At 44.9% G+C, this 16,786-nt stretch overlaps 2 protein-coding genes and 1 long non-coding RNA gene across 3 annotated transcripts in view; 2 read left to right on the forward strand and 1 right to left on the reverse strand.

Moving 5' to 3' along the window:
- Window positions 1-8,784, forward strand: part of LAMP3 (lysosomal associated membrane protein 3) — a 24,035-nt gene extending 15,251 nt beyond the window's left edge. Inside the window, exons 6-7 of the mRNA XM_064165492.1 lie at window positions 76-243; window positions 4,441-8,784. Coding sequence (XP_064021562.1) covers window positions 76-243; window positions 4,441-4,580 — 308 coding nt within the window. The 3' untranslated portion in view covers window positions 4,581-8,784. The remainder of the gene's footprint in view (window positions 1-75; window positions 244-4,440) is intronic.
- The window catches only part of LOC135187096 (uncharacterized), a 15,492-nt gene extending 2,268 nt beyond the window's left edge, over window positions 1-13,224 (reverse strand). Inside the window, exons 1-2 of the long non-coding RNA XR_010307191.1 lie at window positions 13,135-13,224; window positions 2,006-2,134 (exon numbers count right to left, since the gene is read on the reverse strand). This is a non-coding gene — a long non-coding RNA (uncharacterized LOC135187096). The remainder of the gene's footprint in view (window positions 1-2,005; window positions 2,135-13,134) is intronic.
- MCCC1 (methylcrotonyl-CoA carboxylase subunit 1) overlaps window positions 12,470-16,786 on the forward strand; it is a 23,279-nt gene continuing 18,962 nt past the window's right edge. The window contains exons 1-5 of the mRNA XM_064165483.1: window positions 12,470-12,634; window positions 13,876-13,922; window positions 15,710-15,849; window positions 16,207-16,302; window positions 16,469-16,590. Coding sequence (XP_064021553.1) covers window positions 12,576-12,634; window positions 13,876-13,922; window positions 15,710-15,849; window positions 16,207-16,302; window positions 16,469-16,590 — 464 coding nt within the window. The 5' untranslated portion in view covers window positions 12,470-12,575. The remainder of the gene's footprint in view (window positions 12,635-13,875; window positions 13,923-15,709; window positions 15,850-16,206; window positions 16,303-16,468; window positions 16,591-16,786) is intronic.

A 16,786-nucleotide genomic window follows, 5' to 3' on the forward strand; every position in this document is an offset into this window, starting at 1 on the left:
AGCAAACCTCAGAAAGATGTCAGTTCCCAAAAGTTAGTGTGGGTTGTCATTTATCTCTCTCTTTCTGGCATCCAGGTATGGTTTACTATGCAGCCATAGAGGAAAGGCTGTTTACAACAAAGCTGGGGAATTCCTTTAAGTGTACCAGCAAGCAGATCTTCAGCTTGGAGAAGAACTTCCAGCTGCTCTTTATTAATATGCAGCTGCAGGCATTTGATATGGTCAGTAACCAGTTTGGAAAAGGTAAGCCAAAGGATATCTTTTTCAGCCTTCTGAGATGCCTGCTAGCCTGATAGATAAATCTGCTAGATTACAGCTCTGCATGTGCACTGATCCTGGTACATCTATGGCACAATCACAACACCGTCATATTTCCCAGCTGAATGTCACCTGCCCACCGCTGTATTCTCACCCCTTTCCAGGTCATCTTCAACACACACCTATGGAAGGTGTGTTTCCCTTCTGCATTCAGGGCTTTATTTCACTTTCTCATTGAAAATGTTCAGTTTTACAGCCACAATTTTGTTCTTTGCCCATTTTCTCAGAGCAAGCAGAGGTCTGTTCACCACCGTTGCATTGCCCAAACTCCCCCCAGTTTGTTCGATTCAATTCAAGGTCACTGTTCTCAATATAGTCAGATTTTAGCTATTTTGAAAGGCTCTTGACACTCATGATGTCCTACAGCTGCAGCAGCAAAACTGCCCACTAATAAGAGGTATTTGTCAATGCAGGATGATACTGTCAGAGCAGCTGTGTCTAGACATGACGAAACGTGCTTCTGACGAGAAGCACAACTGGCAGGCTCTCAGATTCAGAATTAAATGTGATGCTCATCTGTGCAATTTGTCTTCTCTTGAGTACAGCCACAAAGAGGCAACCACATCATTTAGTAAAAGAAAGGCCAGTACTGACTCACTTGGTCTCCAGGTTGCCCACCCTGACAGAATGTATTTGAGCTCATTATAACTTCTTCCTTACATTCACCCCCTTGAGTTCCTTCCACAGGGAAATAAGATGTTGTCATTCTTGTTTCTTGTCCAGTGATGCAGCCTAGACCTAATCAGGCTGTGGGATCCAGAACTGCTGAGTGTTATAGGAAACTCCTGTGTTCTATATTATGGGCACCCTCATGGTCGATTAGAATCATAGAATCAACCAGGTTGGAAGAGACCTCCAAGATCATCCAGTCCAACCTAGCACCCAGCCCTAGCCAGTCAACTAGACCATGGCACTAAGTGCCTCATCCAGATTGTCTTGCTTCTTGTGAGCTGAAGCCCAGAGAGGCAGAACAGATGAGACCTTCTTGTCCCTTTCAAACTGTGCAACTTCATATATCTGTGATTTCCTCTCAGGATGCTTCCATGCAAGAACTCAGGTGGACAGATAGGCTTAATAGCTCTTCAGCCCATCAGATGCACTAATAAAACATTCCCTTCTTCTGTCGTTTGACTTTCTGTGTGCTTACAAAACATTGCCACTTTTCTTTTTACTTTAGATCTAACTCTTTATTCAGCTTAGCCTTTTGATTCTTCTTTTGTTAGTTTGCCATTTTGGCTGCCTTTCTGATCCTGAAATGAATATAATGGGAAACAACATTTCAGGATTTAACACATGGACTTTTCTTTCCCCCTCCAGAATTTTAAGTTCTTAAAAGCCACACTGAAAATCCAATCTATGCTCTTGTTCTCATGAAGATTTGTTTTTCATGGGATAGCACTGAGCTGGAACAACTCATGGAATCCCATCTAGTCCCTACATTCCCATGGAAATATGTACAGTGAGCGGGTTCAATTATGTTTTTTCAGTATGACCTCACCTCTGGCAAAGGCAGTTAAACAATTTCCACCACCACTCCCCCCCCCCACCAATAGGTCAGGCAAATCTCTGCTAATCGATACCACATACAAAATTTAGTTTTGCTCTTAATCAAGGGGCTGAGAAAGCAGTCACCACCTCTGAAATAATTCCCCAGTGGCTATGAAAGAGTTATGAAACTGCTACATACCTCTGCTGCTTATGCAGTTTGGAAGACAAAATCCCCAGTGTAGCAATGACTCTATACACATCACCAACCTCCTCCCCTCGGGTGTCTCAGCGCTGGTAGTTTCACTTCTGTTGCTCTCAGTTTGCTTATCTTTAAAAAGGGAAGAAAAAGAAAACACGAGTGATTGATGGTTTCGAGTTCCTTTCAATCTTGTACAGACTGCAGCAGTCACATCAATAGCTTGACCTGTTTAAGTCTGGAAAGCTGTAAAAGTGTCATCTGAACTGCACTTCAGTATATCAGAGACAATCTCTAGAGTCCATAGTCCAAGGTTTTGTCAAGGCAAAATGGCCTATTCAAACATCTCAGGTTTCTGCAATACCCAAATGCAAATACTTTTCAGCTCACTTCCCTAACAGCAGGCTGCGTTAACCAGACAAAGCCTTTAAAAGGCAGCATCTGGGAGAATGTTGATGGCTTTGCTTTGTGTTACTGCACCGTATGGATCAGAGAAGAGGATTAGATGTTGGAGAGAGCTGTGTAGAGGCTCTGGAGCTGTGACATGATGTCATGCACTCCACATGCTTCCTGGGCTAACTGCCCACCGTTGGCATAAAGATTCCCACTGAGGAAAAGCCCAAGCTAAGCTACAATCTGGGCCAGCACAGTCGTTAGAATTAGATAATAACAGAGGCTATTATCTAGAGTGCTGACAAAATCTGCCTTGGAAAAGTCACAGGGAGTGCAAGGGATGGAGGGTGTTGGATCTCCCTTCTACCCTGGGTATAAACTGGACTCAGTGCTGAGCTGGGATACACTTTGGGGTTTAGCTGAATCTACTTAGAAGACAGTTTGCCACTTGATGCCACTCAAAGCACTGTGCTAGAGGACTGCCTTTCTCTGGAGCCCAAGGAAGGACCATTCCTCTGGACTGAATGGAGATGTAGGTCTGATCCAGTTCTGGGATAAGACACTATTGACCATTCCCACACATTGCCTTCACTCCTAGGGCTGCACTTGCATTGTGAAATTGAGACTGATCCTACCACTGTGCCCACTGGAATGGGCTGCCTGGGGAGGTGGTGGAGTCACCATATCTGGATGGTGTTTTGAAGGAGGCTGGATGAGGCACTTAGTGCCATTTAGTTAATTAGAAGGGTTAGGTCATAAGTTGGACTCGATGATTCTAGAGATCATAGGATCAACTAGGTTGGAAAATGCCTCCAAGATAACCCAGTCAACCAGACCATGGCACTAAGTGCCTCATCCAGTGTCTTCTTGAACACCTTCAGGGACAGCGACTCCACCACCTCCCTGGGCAGCCCATTCCAATGCCAATCACTCTCTCTGGCAACAACTTCCTCCTAACATCCAGCCTAAACCTCCCCTGGCACAACTTGAGACTATGTCCCCTTGTTCTGTTGCTGGTTGCCTGGGAGAAGAGACCAACCCCCATCTGGCTACAGCCTCCCTTCAAGTAGTTGTAGACAGCAATGAGCTCTGCCCTGAGCCTCCTCTTCTCCAGGCTAAACAACCCCAGGTCCCTCAGCCTCTCTTAATTCTGTGATTCTGATTCTGTTATTTAGGTAGATATTCCATTTATGACAGTGACCCAGCTAGTACAGTTTGTCCATTGGAAAGCTGCCAATTTGCCCCAGCCTGGTAGTTCATTTTTAAGTCATGATTTTGCAGATAATCAGAGGACAACTTGAATATTTATTTGGGTAAGGACAGAGGAAGTCAGGATTTGCCCCCTCTATAGTTAAGAGATATGTTTGGGGTGAACATATTTTTGCATGGTTCTTAAAAGATACTATTTGTGTCAAAACCTTTTCTGGTATCATCATATGTACAATAAACCTACAACAATACTGCTAAAGGAACTCCCTGGACTAAGTCCAAATCTTCCAGTCTCTTCATGTTCTGAGTAACCAAAAATTATTGTCAAATAGTCTAAATTAAACACAGAGAATGATTAAGATTTGTTTTTTCTTAAGAGATACTAAGTTAAGTAGGGTCTTTTCTTCATTAATGATGGGCTGCCTTCTCTGGCCTCATCCTTCTTCACTGGGCAGAAGGAATGAGATGCCACACAGTAGCAGTTGTTGTCCATGCAAGGTGTGTGTTACTCTTTATTTTTAGCCTTGCACTTTGTAGTGTGATGCTCCACACCTGCTATCAGTAAGAAAGCCTCCTGCTGTGTATGCACTGCTCTTGATGGTAAAACAATCACTGAAAGAGCAGAGTCATTGTCCAGTGAAGCAGGTAGCTATTTTGAAAGGGGCAAATATTGTTTTCTTGTCATACAGGTAAACACGGAATAACTTAAGGAAAAAGAGAAACCAGTGTCTTGAGAACTTCTGGCTTGTATTTGCTAACCTTCCTGGAATGCAGATGTGAAGTCTAAGATTACGGTGATCTGCTGTAACACATTCTCTGGTCTCTCTTACTTTCAGAAGAAGAATGTTTTCTCGATAAAAACAGCAAAGCAGCTCCCATTGCAGTGGGCCTGAGTATCCTGGGATTGTTTGTGATTGTGTTTGTCACTTTCCTGATTTCCCGAAGAAAGCCACAAAGAGGATACCAACGGATCTGAGGTGCCCTTAAACTTCCACGTGTGTGTAGCAAGTCGAGAAGTTACAGGAGTTTTAGCTTCTACTTGGTAATCTCAAGGCCCTGAGGCCACCTTCTAAAGTGGGATGACACCATGTGTTAAAAGCTATTCTGTAGTTATAGAAGGGATTTCTTTCAACTGGGAAGAAGAGACCTCACACTTTTGGCTATTCTTAGTATCTAATTTAGATATAGTCTGGAGGACCAAAGTGTGGAGCCTAAATTCTTTGTATTATCAACAAAGGAGGCAATTCAGGCCACTTAAGTCAGATGCCTAAAACTGGCTTAAAGCAAACAATATCAGATCCTCCAGAATATCCATCAAATTTCTTAAAGATAGTGTTAGATTTATTAAAATAATAGTAGGACCCACAAGTAAATAAACCAGGAGTCCACAGCTAGATAACCCGGTTAAATCTGAGCTCAGTGAAAGCCCTGTGGGAACACTGTGTATGCTGAAGTCTCAGGGCAAGTCTAAGGGTCACTGGCATTCACGAGTAAGTTCTCACCAGTCCTGTACAGGATTCTTTTTCTTCTGTTGTTCTTGGTTTTTTACCTACTAAGCTCTTCACAAGGACACAGGAGCAATATGTGACTCTCATTCTGGAGGCAGTATTTGTAGAACATGATCTAGTCTCCAGTGACTGTGTATGCAAATAAGAGATTACCTAACAGAGTCTGCCTGAGCAGTGTGTGCCAAAATTGTCACTTGTCACTGCCTGTTTCAGCCCTGCTGCTAAAGATGTCTGAGCTTCTTGCCAATAGTTCTTGAGCTGCAGCCTCCTAAAGCACAGCACATTGGAGCGATCCAGTGTTGCTAAGTTTATCCTCAAGTCTTGTGCTGCAAACTGCACAACTGAGCAGCTGCTTGACAAACAGCTGAGATGTCTGTGCAGCAGAACTGGGCAGGCATCTGGGGACAGAAACTCCACCCATGTGCCACACCAGGCCAAGCCACCCCACCCCACTTGTCAATGGGTGATCAAGGCACAGCATCCCTTTGGCAAATGTTAGATGTGGAGAAAGCTGACATGAGGGTCTGAAAGCACTGTGACACACGGGCCAAAGCTAAGGGCAGCAGTGCAGTATATGGGAAAATAGATGAATTTGCCTGATAAGTTCAAGTACTTTACTATGTTGTGATCTTGTGAGAGCTCATGAACCACCCACTTCCTATTGAGGCACAGACCTGTTACTGTAGCCCACTGCTGAACTTAGAAAACTGTCCCTCTACTGAGGTGGCATCACTGTGATCTCGTAACCTGGGAAGATACTACCCTCCCTGAAAATGCCAGGGATTAAGTGGGCACAAAGGTGGCAGACCTGCACAAAGCCCATAACCAAAAGGAAATCCACTGATCCTGTATGTTCCAGGCTTGTTGAGAAATAAAAGCTTGCACAGGCCTTGGACACTCTCTGCCCAAAAGTGAATGCTCTCCAGTGAGCTTACAGCTGAGCAGCTGGATTTTCATGTGGAAATGATTTGGAGTTGCTTTAAAGCACATTAATTGCTACACTCCATAGTCTATTTCCTGCTAAGCCAGTGATGAAGGCCGGAAAGTGGTAATTGGTTTTGAGATCAAGTTCAGCTAATATTGGAACAAGGAAAATCTCCTTGTCACAAAAGACTGAAAAAGTTGAAGAGATGCAGAGATGTGCATGTACACATCACACACTGCCTACTGCTGCAAATGATATCAAAATGATAGAAAAATAGATATCAATGCAACTACAAAAGAGAACCCACTTAGAGGTTATGGTCACAGTATCACCAAGGTTGGAAAAGACCTCACAGATCATCAAGTCCAACCCTTTAGAGGTTATGGTCATGGCCTACATTTTACCACTAAAGTTTTTCCTGCAACAGGATTGTGGAAGGGCACCCACTAAACAAAAGAAAGACTGAAGTCATCTGCAAAATTTCCTTGTTAGTTCCATCTGGACCTAAATAAAATAGAAATGCTGGGAGAAAAGTTAATTTCCTTTAATGATGACCTAAATTCCAAGCAACTACTAATGCTGATGGAACCTCACTGGATTTTCACTGGGTAAAACTGATGATAATACCATGTGAGTTAAAGTATTTTTTACATACTTAACTATTTTTAAAGTAGTTTGGACATTTTACTAGTATTTAACCACTGAGAGTTTACTTAGTTGAATTAATGAAGACAATAAATCCTTCCATTGCATGAATTGCTAGAAGATGCTGGTCTATATCAAGCACTGTAGTGGTTTGGGTGTTGCCCACCCCCCACCCCCCCCCCCCACTGTAGAAATCACCCAGACTAGACTCAGCCAGCTCTGGAAATTTGAATGAAGCTTATATTTACAGCTTAGCAGTATATACAAGCAGATATTTACAGTATATACATTTATATACAGAAATATATAAAGTAAAAGGTAATACAAAACCACAACAGCCCTCCCAAAAACCTGAGTCCCCAGGAGGGGCTCCCAACCACCCTTCCACCTTCTCCCACCCCTCTCAACCTTACCCCAGTCCCAAGGAAGAATGCAGGTTTGGCCAGGGGATTAGGAAGCAATCAGAGAGGCGGCAGAGAGGCTAGAGAGAAGTGCAGCTCAGGCAATGCCCCAAGAAGAAGAAGTGACTCCCTTATCTGTGTTTGGATTCTTGTTCTTATACCTCTCAGCAAGCCTATGAGTGAAGTAAACATCAGCACTGCTTCTCTTTCATAGCCTGTGATCTAATCCTTCTCACCAAAACATTCTAGCTAGCTTCAGCCTAGCACAAGCACTATCCCATAGTTAACGTAGTTGTGGAATTAATTAATGGTCTCCAGAAATGTCTCCTTTGAGTCTAAATGAATAAATAATAAGAAAGAGAAAGACTTTTGCACTTGAAGAAACGCACAGCTTAATGATCATTATCCAGCTTATTCTCACCCTTCTTCCTTCTTTCCCTGCTTACTGGGAAATGAGGACAGTGGCATTGTGCATTGCCTTAATAGGATTCCTTTAGATCTCAGGCTTAGTTAATACTATTAATGCTCTTTAGAAAGCAGATTTTTGATACTCTATTAAAGCATCTTCTTTTTATTTTATTGCTTTTAAATCAAGAGAACTGCTGAGATGTCCAGCAGGAAAGGTAAATATATGGATGGGCTTCTGTTTGAAAATGAGCTTAGTGCAACAGCGATGCTATTGTCCCAAACCTTAACATGTGGATATTTTGACAACAAACACCACACATGATCTGAGCCTAAGCCATTCTGAGTAGCAATCTATAGGCAGCTGTCTTACTCCAAACTGAGTCCTCTTTCACATGTCCTTTGGACTGCTGAGTTGCATGATCTCTACAGTGTGTTATGTTACTTCTGTTGACATTGACAGAGCTTTTTTTTGTTGTCATACTCTGTACTGAAAAATCTCTTTATGTTAATAGGTAGTCTTTTAAATTTGATACCAACATGAGGAAAGAAAACTGTTCTTACTGACTGATAATTCTATGCACCCAGAGAGCTGAAAGAAGATATGATTTAGTAGTGGACTTGGCAGTACTAAGTTAACAGATGGACTCAAAGACCTTAAAGGTCTTTTCAAACCTAAATGATTGATTCTATGATTCTGAGAGAACAGTCTGCTATGGGAAGGGACAAGGTTGCAGCTGGGTCTCCCAGAGTGACCAGGAACGTTGGTCTCAGCAGCCCCAGCTCACTTGTCCCCCAACTGTGGACTCTGATGAAGCCATCCCTGAAAAAGAAGGTATTGATCATGATGTCATGATGCATCTCATCAGGGAAGCTATACTTAACTTGCATGCAAGATACAACCAGGTCACTCATAGAAATTAGGAGGTGGGCACATCCTTATAGCTCCCTGCTGCTCTGCTGCAGTTCTCACCCCAGACCACTCACTATGCTGTCTCGCACACCCAGCATAGACACAAGGCTATCTCATGAGCCTGATGATGCCATACTCAGCCAAATCTTAGATTTAATTTCATCCTCTCTGATGGACAAAATCCAAATTAAAAAATAGATGTTAATTCTGGTTGAAAGGGGGAGGGAGATGTAGATTTGCATCCAGCGTGTATGAAAATGGTTTGGTTGATCACTTTCTAGCTTACTATAATATATGGTTGGTAAAAAATAATCTGCTATGAGAAGTACAATATTTTTCTATCATTGGTGTTTCTATAATAAAGGTTGTATGTAGTCATTAAAGTGAGCATTACTGTGCATTTATTTTATCTTTGGAGTGCTGTTCACCTTGAAATGTTTAAAGTGCACATGTAACAAACAGGCAGGGTCCTGTTTGTTACCCACACCAGGGGGGATGTGTCTGAAATGGACTCTCAAAGATGCTGGATGCCTTAAAGTCTCTCTCTCTTGATAAGATTTAATAGCAGACAAAAGAACAGTCAGACATTTTTCCTTTTAAGGCAATAAAACACCCACGTGTGAGCCATACCATTGCCTGTCCCAGCATCCACTGGAGGAACATTTTAGCAGAAGAGTGACTAGAAGAAAACAAAGAAGTAATATAAAAATTTTTCCACAGCTTGAGGGAAATAACAAAGGGGAGAAGAAAGAAGATGGTGATGTTTACGTGTCTTTCTCACATCCACAGTGGCGGCCACTGCGTGACAATCGTACAGGGTTACGCTGTCTAAATTTCAGCAGCCCCAGCAACACTGACACTCCTGGGCTTTCCCAGCTAGCCACAAAATGTTCTACAACTTGCAGTTCCCTTTTTTCTGCAAGTCCTTTTGCCCGTGAAGTTGGTAGCTCCCAAGTACTTTACTAAATTTCAATTTAATTGTCTCGGTTTCTTACTTAGCTGCCTTCAAAATGTTCTAAAGGAGTAGACTGTGTTTCCTACAAGCAAAACAAAAAATAAATGGCTGTTAATATAAAGAACAGTGTTCCATCTGAGTCAGGGTATCTGTGCAGGCTAGACACAGATCTTGGCTGTGGACCTCAGCTTTCCTGGGGCTTTCCTATAAGCCACACATTTCTGAAGAATATGGATTCATGCAGCCAACCTCACTCATGCTCCCATATTTTTCATCACCTTGAGGAAAATCAAGATTTCAAATCAATTATGTTCACAATCTGCTCATGGGTGAAAAAGATCAAATGAGGAAAGTACTCAAATTGTTAATCTAAAGCAGCTTTCAAAATGCTAGGGTCCTACACTTTCATAGAATCAGTCAGGGTTGGAAGGGACCACAAGGATCAGCCAGTTCCAACCCCTCTGCTATGGGCAGGGACACCCTACCCTAGAGTAGGCTGGCCAAAGCCTCATCCAGCCTGGCCTTAAACACCTCCAGGGATGGAGCCTCAACCACCTCCCTGGGCAACCCATTCCAGGCTCTCACCACTCTCATGATGAAAAACTTCCTCCTCATGTCACTTCCTACCCACCTCCAGCTTCGCTGCATTCCTCCTTGTCCTGTCACTCCCTGATATCCTAAAAAGTCTCTCTCCAGCTTTTTTGTAGCTCCCTTCAGATACTGGAAAGTGACAATAAGGTCACCTCAGAGCCTCCTCTTCTCCAGACTGAACAGCCCCAACTCTTTCAGTCTATCCTCAAATGTTACCAGCTCAAACTACTCAGTACATTACAGTGCCTCTCTTATTCACACGCACACCCAGCACATCACTGCTGCAGGTGAGAGAGTTTTTATGTTACATATTTCAGATTTATTACATTGCACCTCCAAACATCTGTGTATATGCTCTGGAGATCTCATTTGACTTTGCAAGCTGTAAAAGCAGTGCTTGCAGGATGTCTTCACCCAGTGTAGATCTGCAATGTGAATGATTTTGCAGCTTCCAAAGCGCAAACTCCCTCTCTGCTTCCAATTCATGCTTTGCACAGCATCTGTAGCTCTTCCCAACAGTCAGCTACGTAAAATGCTGCCATCTAGAGACGCTGATTTTCTTTTCAACCTGGATTTTAAGCTCTTCACACAGCATCACAGGATGCTAGGGGTTGGAATGAAGGGAAAAGTATAAAATCAGAGTATTGGTGAAGGGCCCCTTACAGATGCACACGTAGCCATAAACATCAAGCTTTCTGGAAGTGTTATAGTAATTAGTTGCAGATCCATAATATGTAACCTTGAAAAGTCCAGGTTTGCAATTATTTATTTTTTTTTTGGCTAAAGAAAGCAGAGTTAGAGATAAGGGGGGGGAGGAAGGCGAGCTGAAACATCCTGGCTACAAATTAATGAAGCAATCAAAGGAAGCCAGCTGCAAAATTTGATTGAAGGTGGAAAGTGCACTGTGAGGAGGAGTAGCAATAGAACAAGGGGACACAGTCTCAAGTTGTGCTGGGGTAGGTCTAGGCTGGATGTTAGGAGGAAGTTCTTCACAGAGAGAGTGATTGGCATTGGAATGGGCTGCCCAGGGAGGTGGTGGAGGCACGGTCCCTGGGGGTCTTCAAGCAAAGCCTGGATGAGGCACTCGGTGCCATGGTCTAGTTGACTGGATAGGGCTGGGGGATAGGTTGGACTGCATGATCTTGGAGGTCTCTTCCAACCTGGTTGATTCTATGATTCTATGATTCTGTGTCTGCTGGCCTTCATCCCAGACCACCAGAAGACCACTGAGAGGGTGGAACTGAAGCGGAGAATGGGAGGACACCTATGTTAATGTGCTCCAAGAACTAATTCTAATAACTATGCCTACTCTAAGAAGCAATAACCATACCTCTTACCATGAATATGTTTGCTTTGGTAACATAAACTGTGGCTTGTGCCAGTGTAGGGTGTGCAGGGCAGGTGGAGCGATCCCCCCTTGTACCCAGCACTGCAATAAACATACCTGCTTCACAAACTCTGAGCTTTGGGGTTCATTCCACAGGTCAAAATGACAAAAAGCGGGATCTACTCTGTCAGCACATTATGTTGCTGAAGAATTAAGTGAATGAGTCGTGGAAAAGTAGAAGCTTCACTTAATAATTTACTTTGAACCTTCACTTTTAATATTAGAATCATGGTCACATGAAATACTACTTTGGAAATGCTTTACTGTAGTCTATCCTGTTAACTCTGGTTCGGTAAATCAGGGTGAGGGAGGCAAAAGTGATAACCTTGAGGATTCCCTCTCCTTTTAAAGGTGATGACCTTGAGGATTCCTTCTCCTTTTCTTGCTGCATTATTGAGCTCCAGCTGTACATGGAAAGCAGGAACGGCCAGATGTGACATGAGGCCAGCTCCAGCTCCTCTGGGCTGTTACTTCAGGAGCTCAGGCACTGAGCAGGAGCCGCGCAGGGAGGTTGAGCAAGGTCCCACACGGGGGACCAGCAAACGTGTGAAGCCTGAGTGAGTGGTGTCTGCTTTCTGCCTGTCACCCACTAGTCCCACGATAACCTGAACCTCCTCCATTTACGCGATAGGTTTTGGCCCCAGAAGTTCGGCCGGGGCAAGGGTATGTTATGGTATTTGGGGATCCCTATGCCCTTCCCAGCCACCCTCATGCTTCGTGTCATTGCTCAATTATAACCCTTAATGTCGTTCCCGAAGGAAGATGTTCGGTTTCAGAAGCAACGCTTCCAAAGAAGCAGCTAGGCGTCCTTCTGCAGAGCACATCACATTCTCACGAACTGCATTTCATTTGCTGTTTTATTGACGCTTCCTCCCGGCTCTGCTCCCACCAGCCACTCACTTCACTCCCTCTCCGATCACTCAGGAGTAAGCATCCTCCCCTGAGCTCTCGCCTCGCCTCGCTCTTTCCCAGCCGCCCAGCGCCCGGCGGCTCCTCCTCGCCGCGACCCGCCCCAGCGGCAGCCACTGGCGAGCTCTTTCCCAGCCGCCCAGCGCCCGGCGGCTCCTCCTCGCCGCGACCCGCCCCAGCGGCAGCCACTGGCGAGCGCTTTCCCAGCCGCCCAGCGCCCGGCGGCTCCTCCTCGCCGCGACCCGCCCCAGCGGCAGCCACTGGCAGGCGCCGCGGCGCGCACACCCCCGTCCCGCGCACACCCCCGTCCCGCCGGCCCCCGCGCTGCCAACATGGCGCTGGTGCTGGCGGTGCGGCGCGGGCGATGCTGCCTCTGGGCGCTGAGGCGTCAGTGAGTGCCGGGAGGGGGAAGGCGGGACAGGGCGTTCCGGGCCCCGCGGCCCTTCAGGCGCGACGAGCGCTGCCTCTGCGCTTTGCCCGGGGGGCGGCCGACGCGCTCCTCGCCTACTTCTCCCCTCCGCGCTGTGGCGGTTCTAAGGGGGCCTGATAGCGGCGGGGGTGCAGCGACCGTGCCCGAGAGGGAGCCGGCAGCGGCTGTCGGGCCTGGCACGGGGGGAGGCTTCCCAAAGCCGAGCTTGGACCCAGACTGCCCGAGGAGGGAGGAATGGGAAAAGAAGAAGGGGCTCTGCGCCTCAGGAGCAGCGAGCGAGCTGGGCCGGGCCGCTGCTTTGTGCCGCGGGTGGCACGCCTAGGGGTACGGGTACCCGAGCTCCTCTCTAGAGAGAGCACAAAAGCAGCACCTGCTTTCAGACGTGGCTCTGGCAGTTGGCACAAGCACCGTGGGAGTGTGCTGGGGTTTGACAGCCATCCCTGGCCGCCCGCGGTGGTCACCTGGGCTGTGATGCTGTGCAGAAGGAGCTGCTGGCCGTGACAGCTGCTGGCTGGAAGTTCAAGAAGTGCGCTCATTTCCCCTCTCGTTCGTGGAACCGAACGTCTGGTTGAGCGGAGTCAAGGACGTCTCCCGTGTCTTTCTGTCTGATAACGTCTGGACTTGAGCCAAGGCTCCAGATTTGCTTTATTTGTGATTATAACAGTCCCTAGAGTTTACTTTTAGTTTCTTTCAGCCACTTAGCCTTCGCTATCTGATTTCTTTAGTAATTAGGTGTTTGAGATTTAAGCTTTGATTTCTTCAATTTTTAATAGTTCTTGGTTTTTGTGATCATTTTCATTCTTTATTCTGTACAAACATCGTGTATTCTTTTCAAGCTTTTCTGTTTCGTGGTGGTTAATGCTTTCTTCCCCAAGTTGCCTTCTCTGTAATAAGCGCTAGATACTTGCTGGTCTGCCCACTGAAAGAGTAGGGCTTGGGATTTGTTTTTGCTTTAAAAATGTTGACTATTTCCATTTGAATGCTGATAAAAAAAGCAAGGAGATAACTTCTGTTGTGTCTACATGAAAGGAAATCTGGTGAAGTTTGTGCAGCTTTGCTTGTGCTTGAGCATGTTCTGTGTACATAGTTGCAGCAAAAACTTGAGAGGTGCATTGGTGCTGTCCTCTCACCTGAAAATAAAAGTAGCTCAGTGCCCACTTAATACTTTTTTAACACCTCTCTGTGTGTTTACAATTGTACAGGCAATGGAACCAAGTACAAAGATTTGTGAAACAGGCCTCAACAGCAGGTATGGGATTTAACTTCTCTAGCCCTTGCTTGTGTAATTTGAGTGGCTTTGCAACCTGCTGGAGGTGATCCCACTCTGGCAGGAGGGTTGGACTTGATCTTTCTAGGTCCATTCCATGCCCTAACATTTTGTGATTAGTTGCTGGAAGGCTTAGCTTTTAAACAGATTCAGTATTTCTGTGTTTTTTTGAGAAAGTAGTCTGTAGTTTATGTAACACAATTCATTGTTAATGCTCAAACAGCATTTTCAATATCTCGCCTGTATGCTCAACAAAAACTGTTTTTGTGATGTCTTCCTGTAAGTCCTCTTCTGATACAGACATTACAAAGTCTGTGATAACTTTTTTTTAGGTGTAATGGTATCATAGTATCACCAAGGTTGGAAGAGACCTCACAGATCATCAAGTCCAACCCTTTACTACAGAGCTCAAGGCCAGACCATGGCACCAAGTGCCACGTCCAATCCTGCCTTGAACTGCCCCAGGGACGGCGACTCCACCACCTCCCCGGGCAGCCCATTCCAGTGTCCAATGACTCTCTCAGGGAAGAACTTTCTCCTCACCTCAAGCCTAAATTTCCCCTGGTGCAGCCTGAGGCTGTGTCCTCTTGTTCTGGTGCTGGCCACCTGAGAGAAGAGAGCAACCTCCCCCTGGCCACAACCACCCTTCAGGTAGTTGTAGACAGCAATAAGGTCACCCCTGAGCCTCCTCTTCTCCAGGCTAACCAATCCCAGCTCCCTCAGCCTCTCCTCGTAGGGCTGTGCTCAAGGCCTCTCCCCAGCCTCGTCGCCCTTCTCTGGACACGCTCAAGCATCTCAGTGTCCTTCCTAAACTGGGGGGCCCAGAACTGAACTGTTCAACTGGTGTTGAACAATATGTCAAGGAAAGTAAAAAACACTTAGCAGGATGATTTAAACTGGCCCTGTTGTCATGTTGTCTAAAAAGATGCAGTTTAGAGTTCAGAGGTATGATTTTATGTCATTAATTAGTTTTAAGCTACTCTAGTTTTGCCTGTGAGTTATCTAGCTGTGCTGGCCTTGTATTTCTGTCACGTTGTAACAGCTGTCATGAGGCTTAATAGAAACTTCTATGACACTTGTTCAGAAAAATAAGACACTTGAGTCACTTAAAAAGACTGAAGTATACATCTGTGTAAGGATTCTCAGGACGAAACTCTTAAATGAAAATACTGTTGGGTGAAATATGGTTTTATTCATTGTTTGGAGAAATGCATAACTGCTATAAATGTTGGGAAGAAAATCCTGAATGCAGAGAAGGGTGATGAAGCTGGTGGGAGGCCTGAAATGCAAGCTCTATGAGGAGAGGCTGAGGGAGCTGGGGTTCTTTAGCCTGGAGAAGAGGAGGCTCAGAGGTGGCCTTATTGCTGTCTACAACTACCTGAAGGGAGTCTGTAGCCAGGTGGGGGTTGGTCTCTTCTCCCAGGCAACCAGCAACAGAACAAGGGGACAGTTTCAAGTTGTGCTGGGAGAGGTCTAGGCTGGATGTTAGGAGGAAGTTGTTGCCAGAGAGAGTGATTGGCATTGGAATGGGCTGCCCAGGGAGGTGGTGGAGTCACCATCCCTGGAGGTCTTCAAGAAAAGCCTGGATGAGGCACTTAGTGCCATAGTCTGGTTGACTGGCTCGGGCTGGGTGCTAGGTTGGCCTGGATGATCTTGAAGGTCTCTTCCAACCTGATTGGTTCTATGAATTTCAGAATTGCTTTACTTCCAGGAATGTAAGGATATATTTGTTTCTAAAATTGCTTACTGTGCTGCATCCTTTTAAACAGGAGGTCACAGCATTGGGAAGATTCTTATTGCAAACCGAGGAGAAATTGCGTGCAGAGTGATGCGAACAGCGAAGAAAATGGGCATCAAGTCTGTAGCAGTTTATAGTGAAGCAGACAGAAGTTCCATGCATGTAGCAATGGTGAAGTATATTCATTAAGTTTGTGATTAACATTCATTCACATCAAGATTTATGATTATTAATTGAAATTAGACCTGTGGGCTAATACAGCTGATTTTCCCCTCTTTAGAGTTACTTCCAAGTTTGCCTTGTCTTTGACTCTGCACCTGACAACTTAAAGTTTGGTGCTCCGACTCCAGAGTAACAGCTGGAGGTTAGAGTGGACTCTGATTTTGGGAAGAAAGTCAGAATTTGTTTCACCCTGTTGAATCTCTTGACTGAAGAAAGGCAGTGATTTAAACTGGTGCATGCTAGCAGTTCAATAAACAATACAATTATCTAATAAACAGTCTGTGCTATGTATTCTTATTATAACAGGCAGATGAAGCATACTGCATTGGTCCAGCACCCTCACAACAGAGCTACTTGGCCATGGAGAAAATAATGCAGGTGGCAAAGATCTCAGCAGCACAGGTAAGTAGATCATGACCTTAAATCTTACATTATTTCCATACTGTTTAGTTCTTTATTTTTGTCCATGGTGTTTCCATTCTGTGTTTCTTTAGCACTCTACTGAAGTTTGAGGGTTTTCAAAGCTAAACTGCTATAAAAATAGGCTGGTAACATTATTCTATTTTAGGCTATTCATCCAGGTTATGGTTTCCTCTCAGAAAACACAGAGTTTGCAGAATTGTGCAAGCAAGAGGGAATCATCTTCATAGGTCCGCCTTCATCTGCTATCAGAGATATGGGTATTAAGAGGTATTTGTTTCTGATTTGTTTCTTGGTTATGCAGTTTATTGTTTGGCAAAGCTAATTTTGCTAACAAATGATTACTTTCTCTGTAATGGTTTTATTCTGTCAGTTTTTGTTGTCTTCTTTATATGGCTTTCTTCAAAGAAATAAGCTCCAGGTTTATAGTTGGTGGGATTCTTACAGACATATAAACAGTCAAGAT

Source organism: Pogoniulus pusillus, chromosome 26 (assembly GCF_015220805.1).
Source record: "Pogoniulus pusillus isolate bPogPus1 chromosome 26, bPogPus1.pri, whole genome shotgun sequence".
Taxonomy (NCBI): Eukaryota; Metazoa; Chordata; class Aves; order Piciformes; family Lybiidae; genus Pogoniulus; species Pogoniulus pusillus.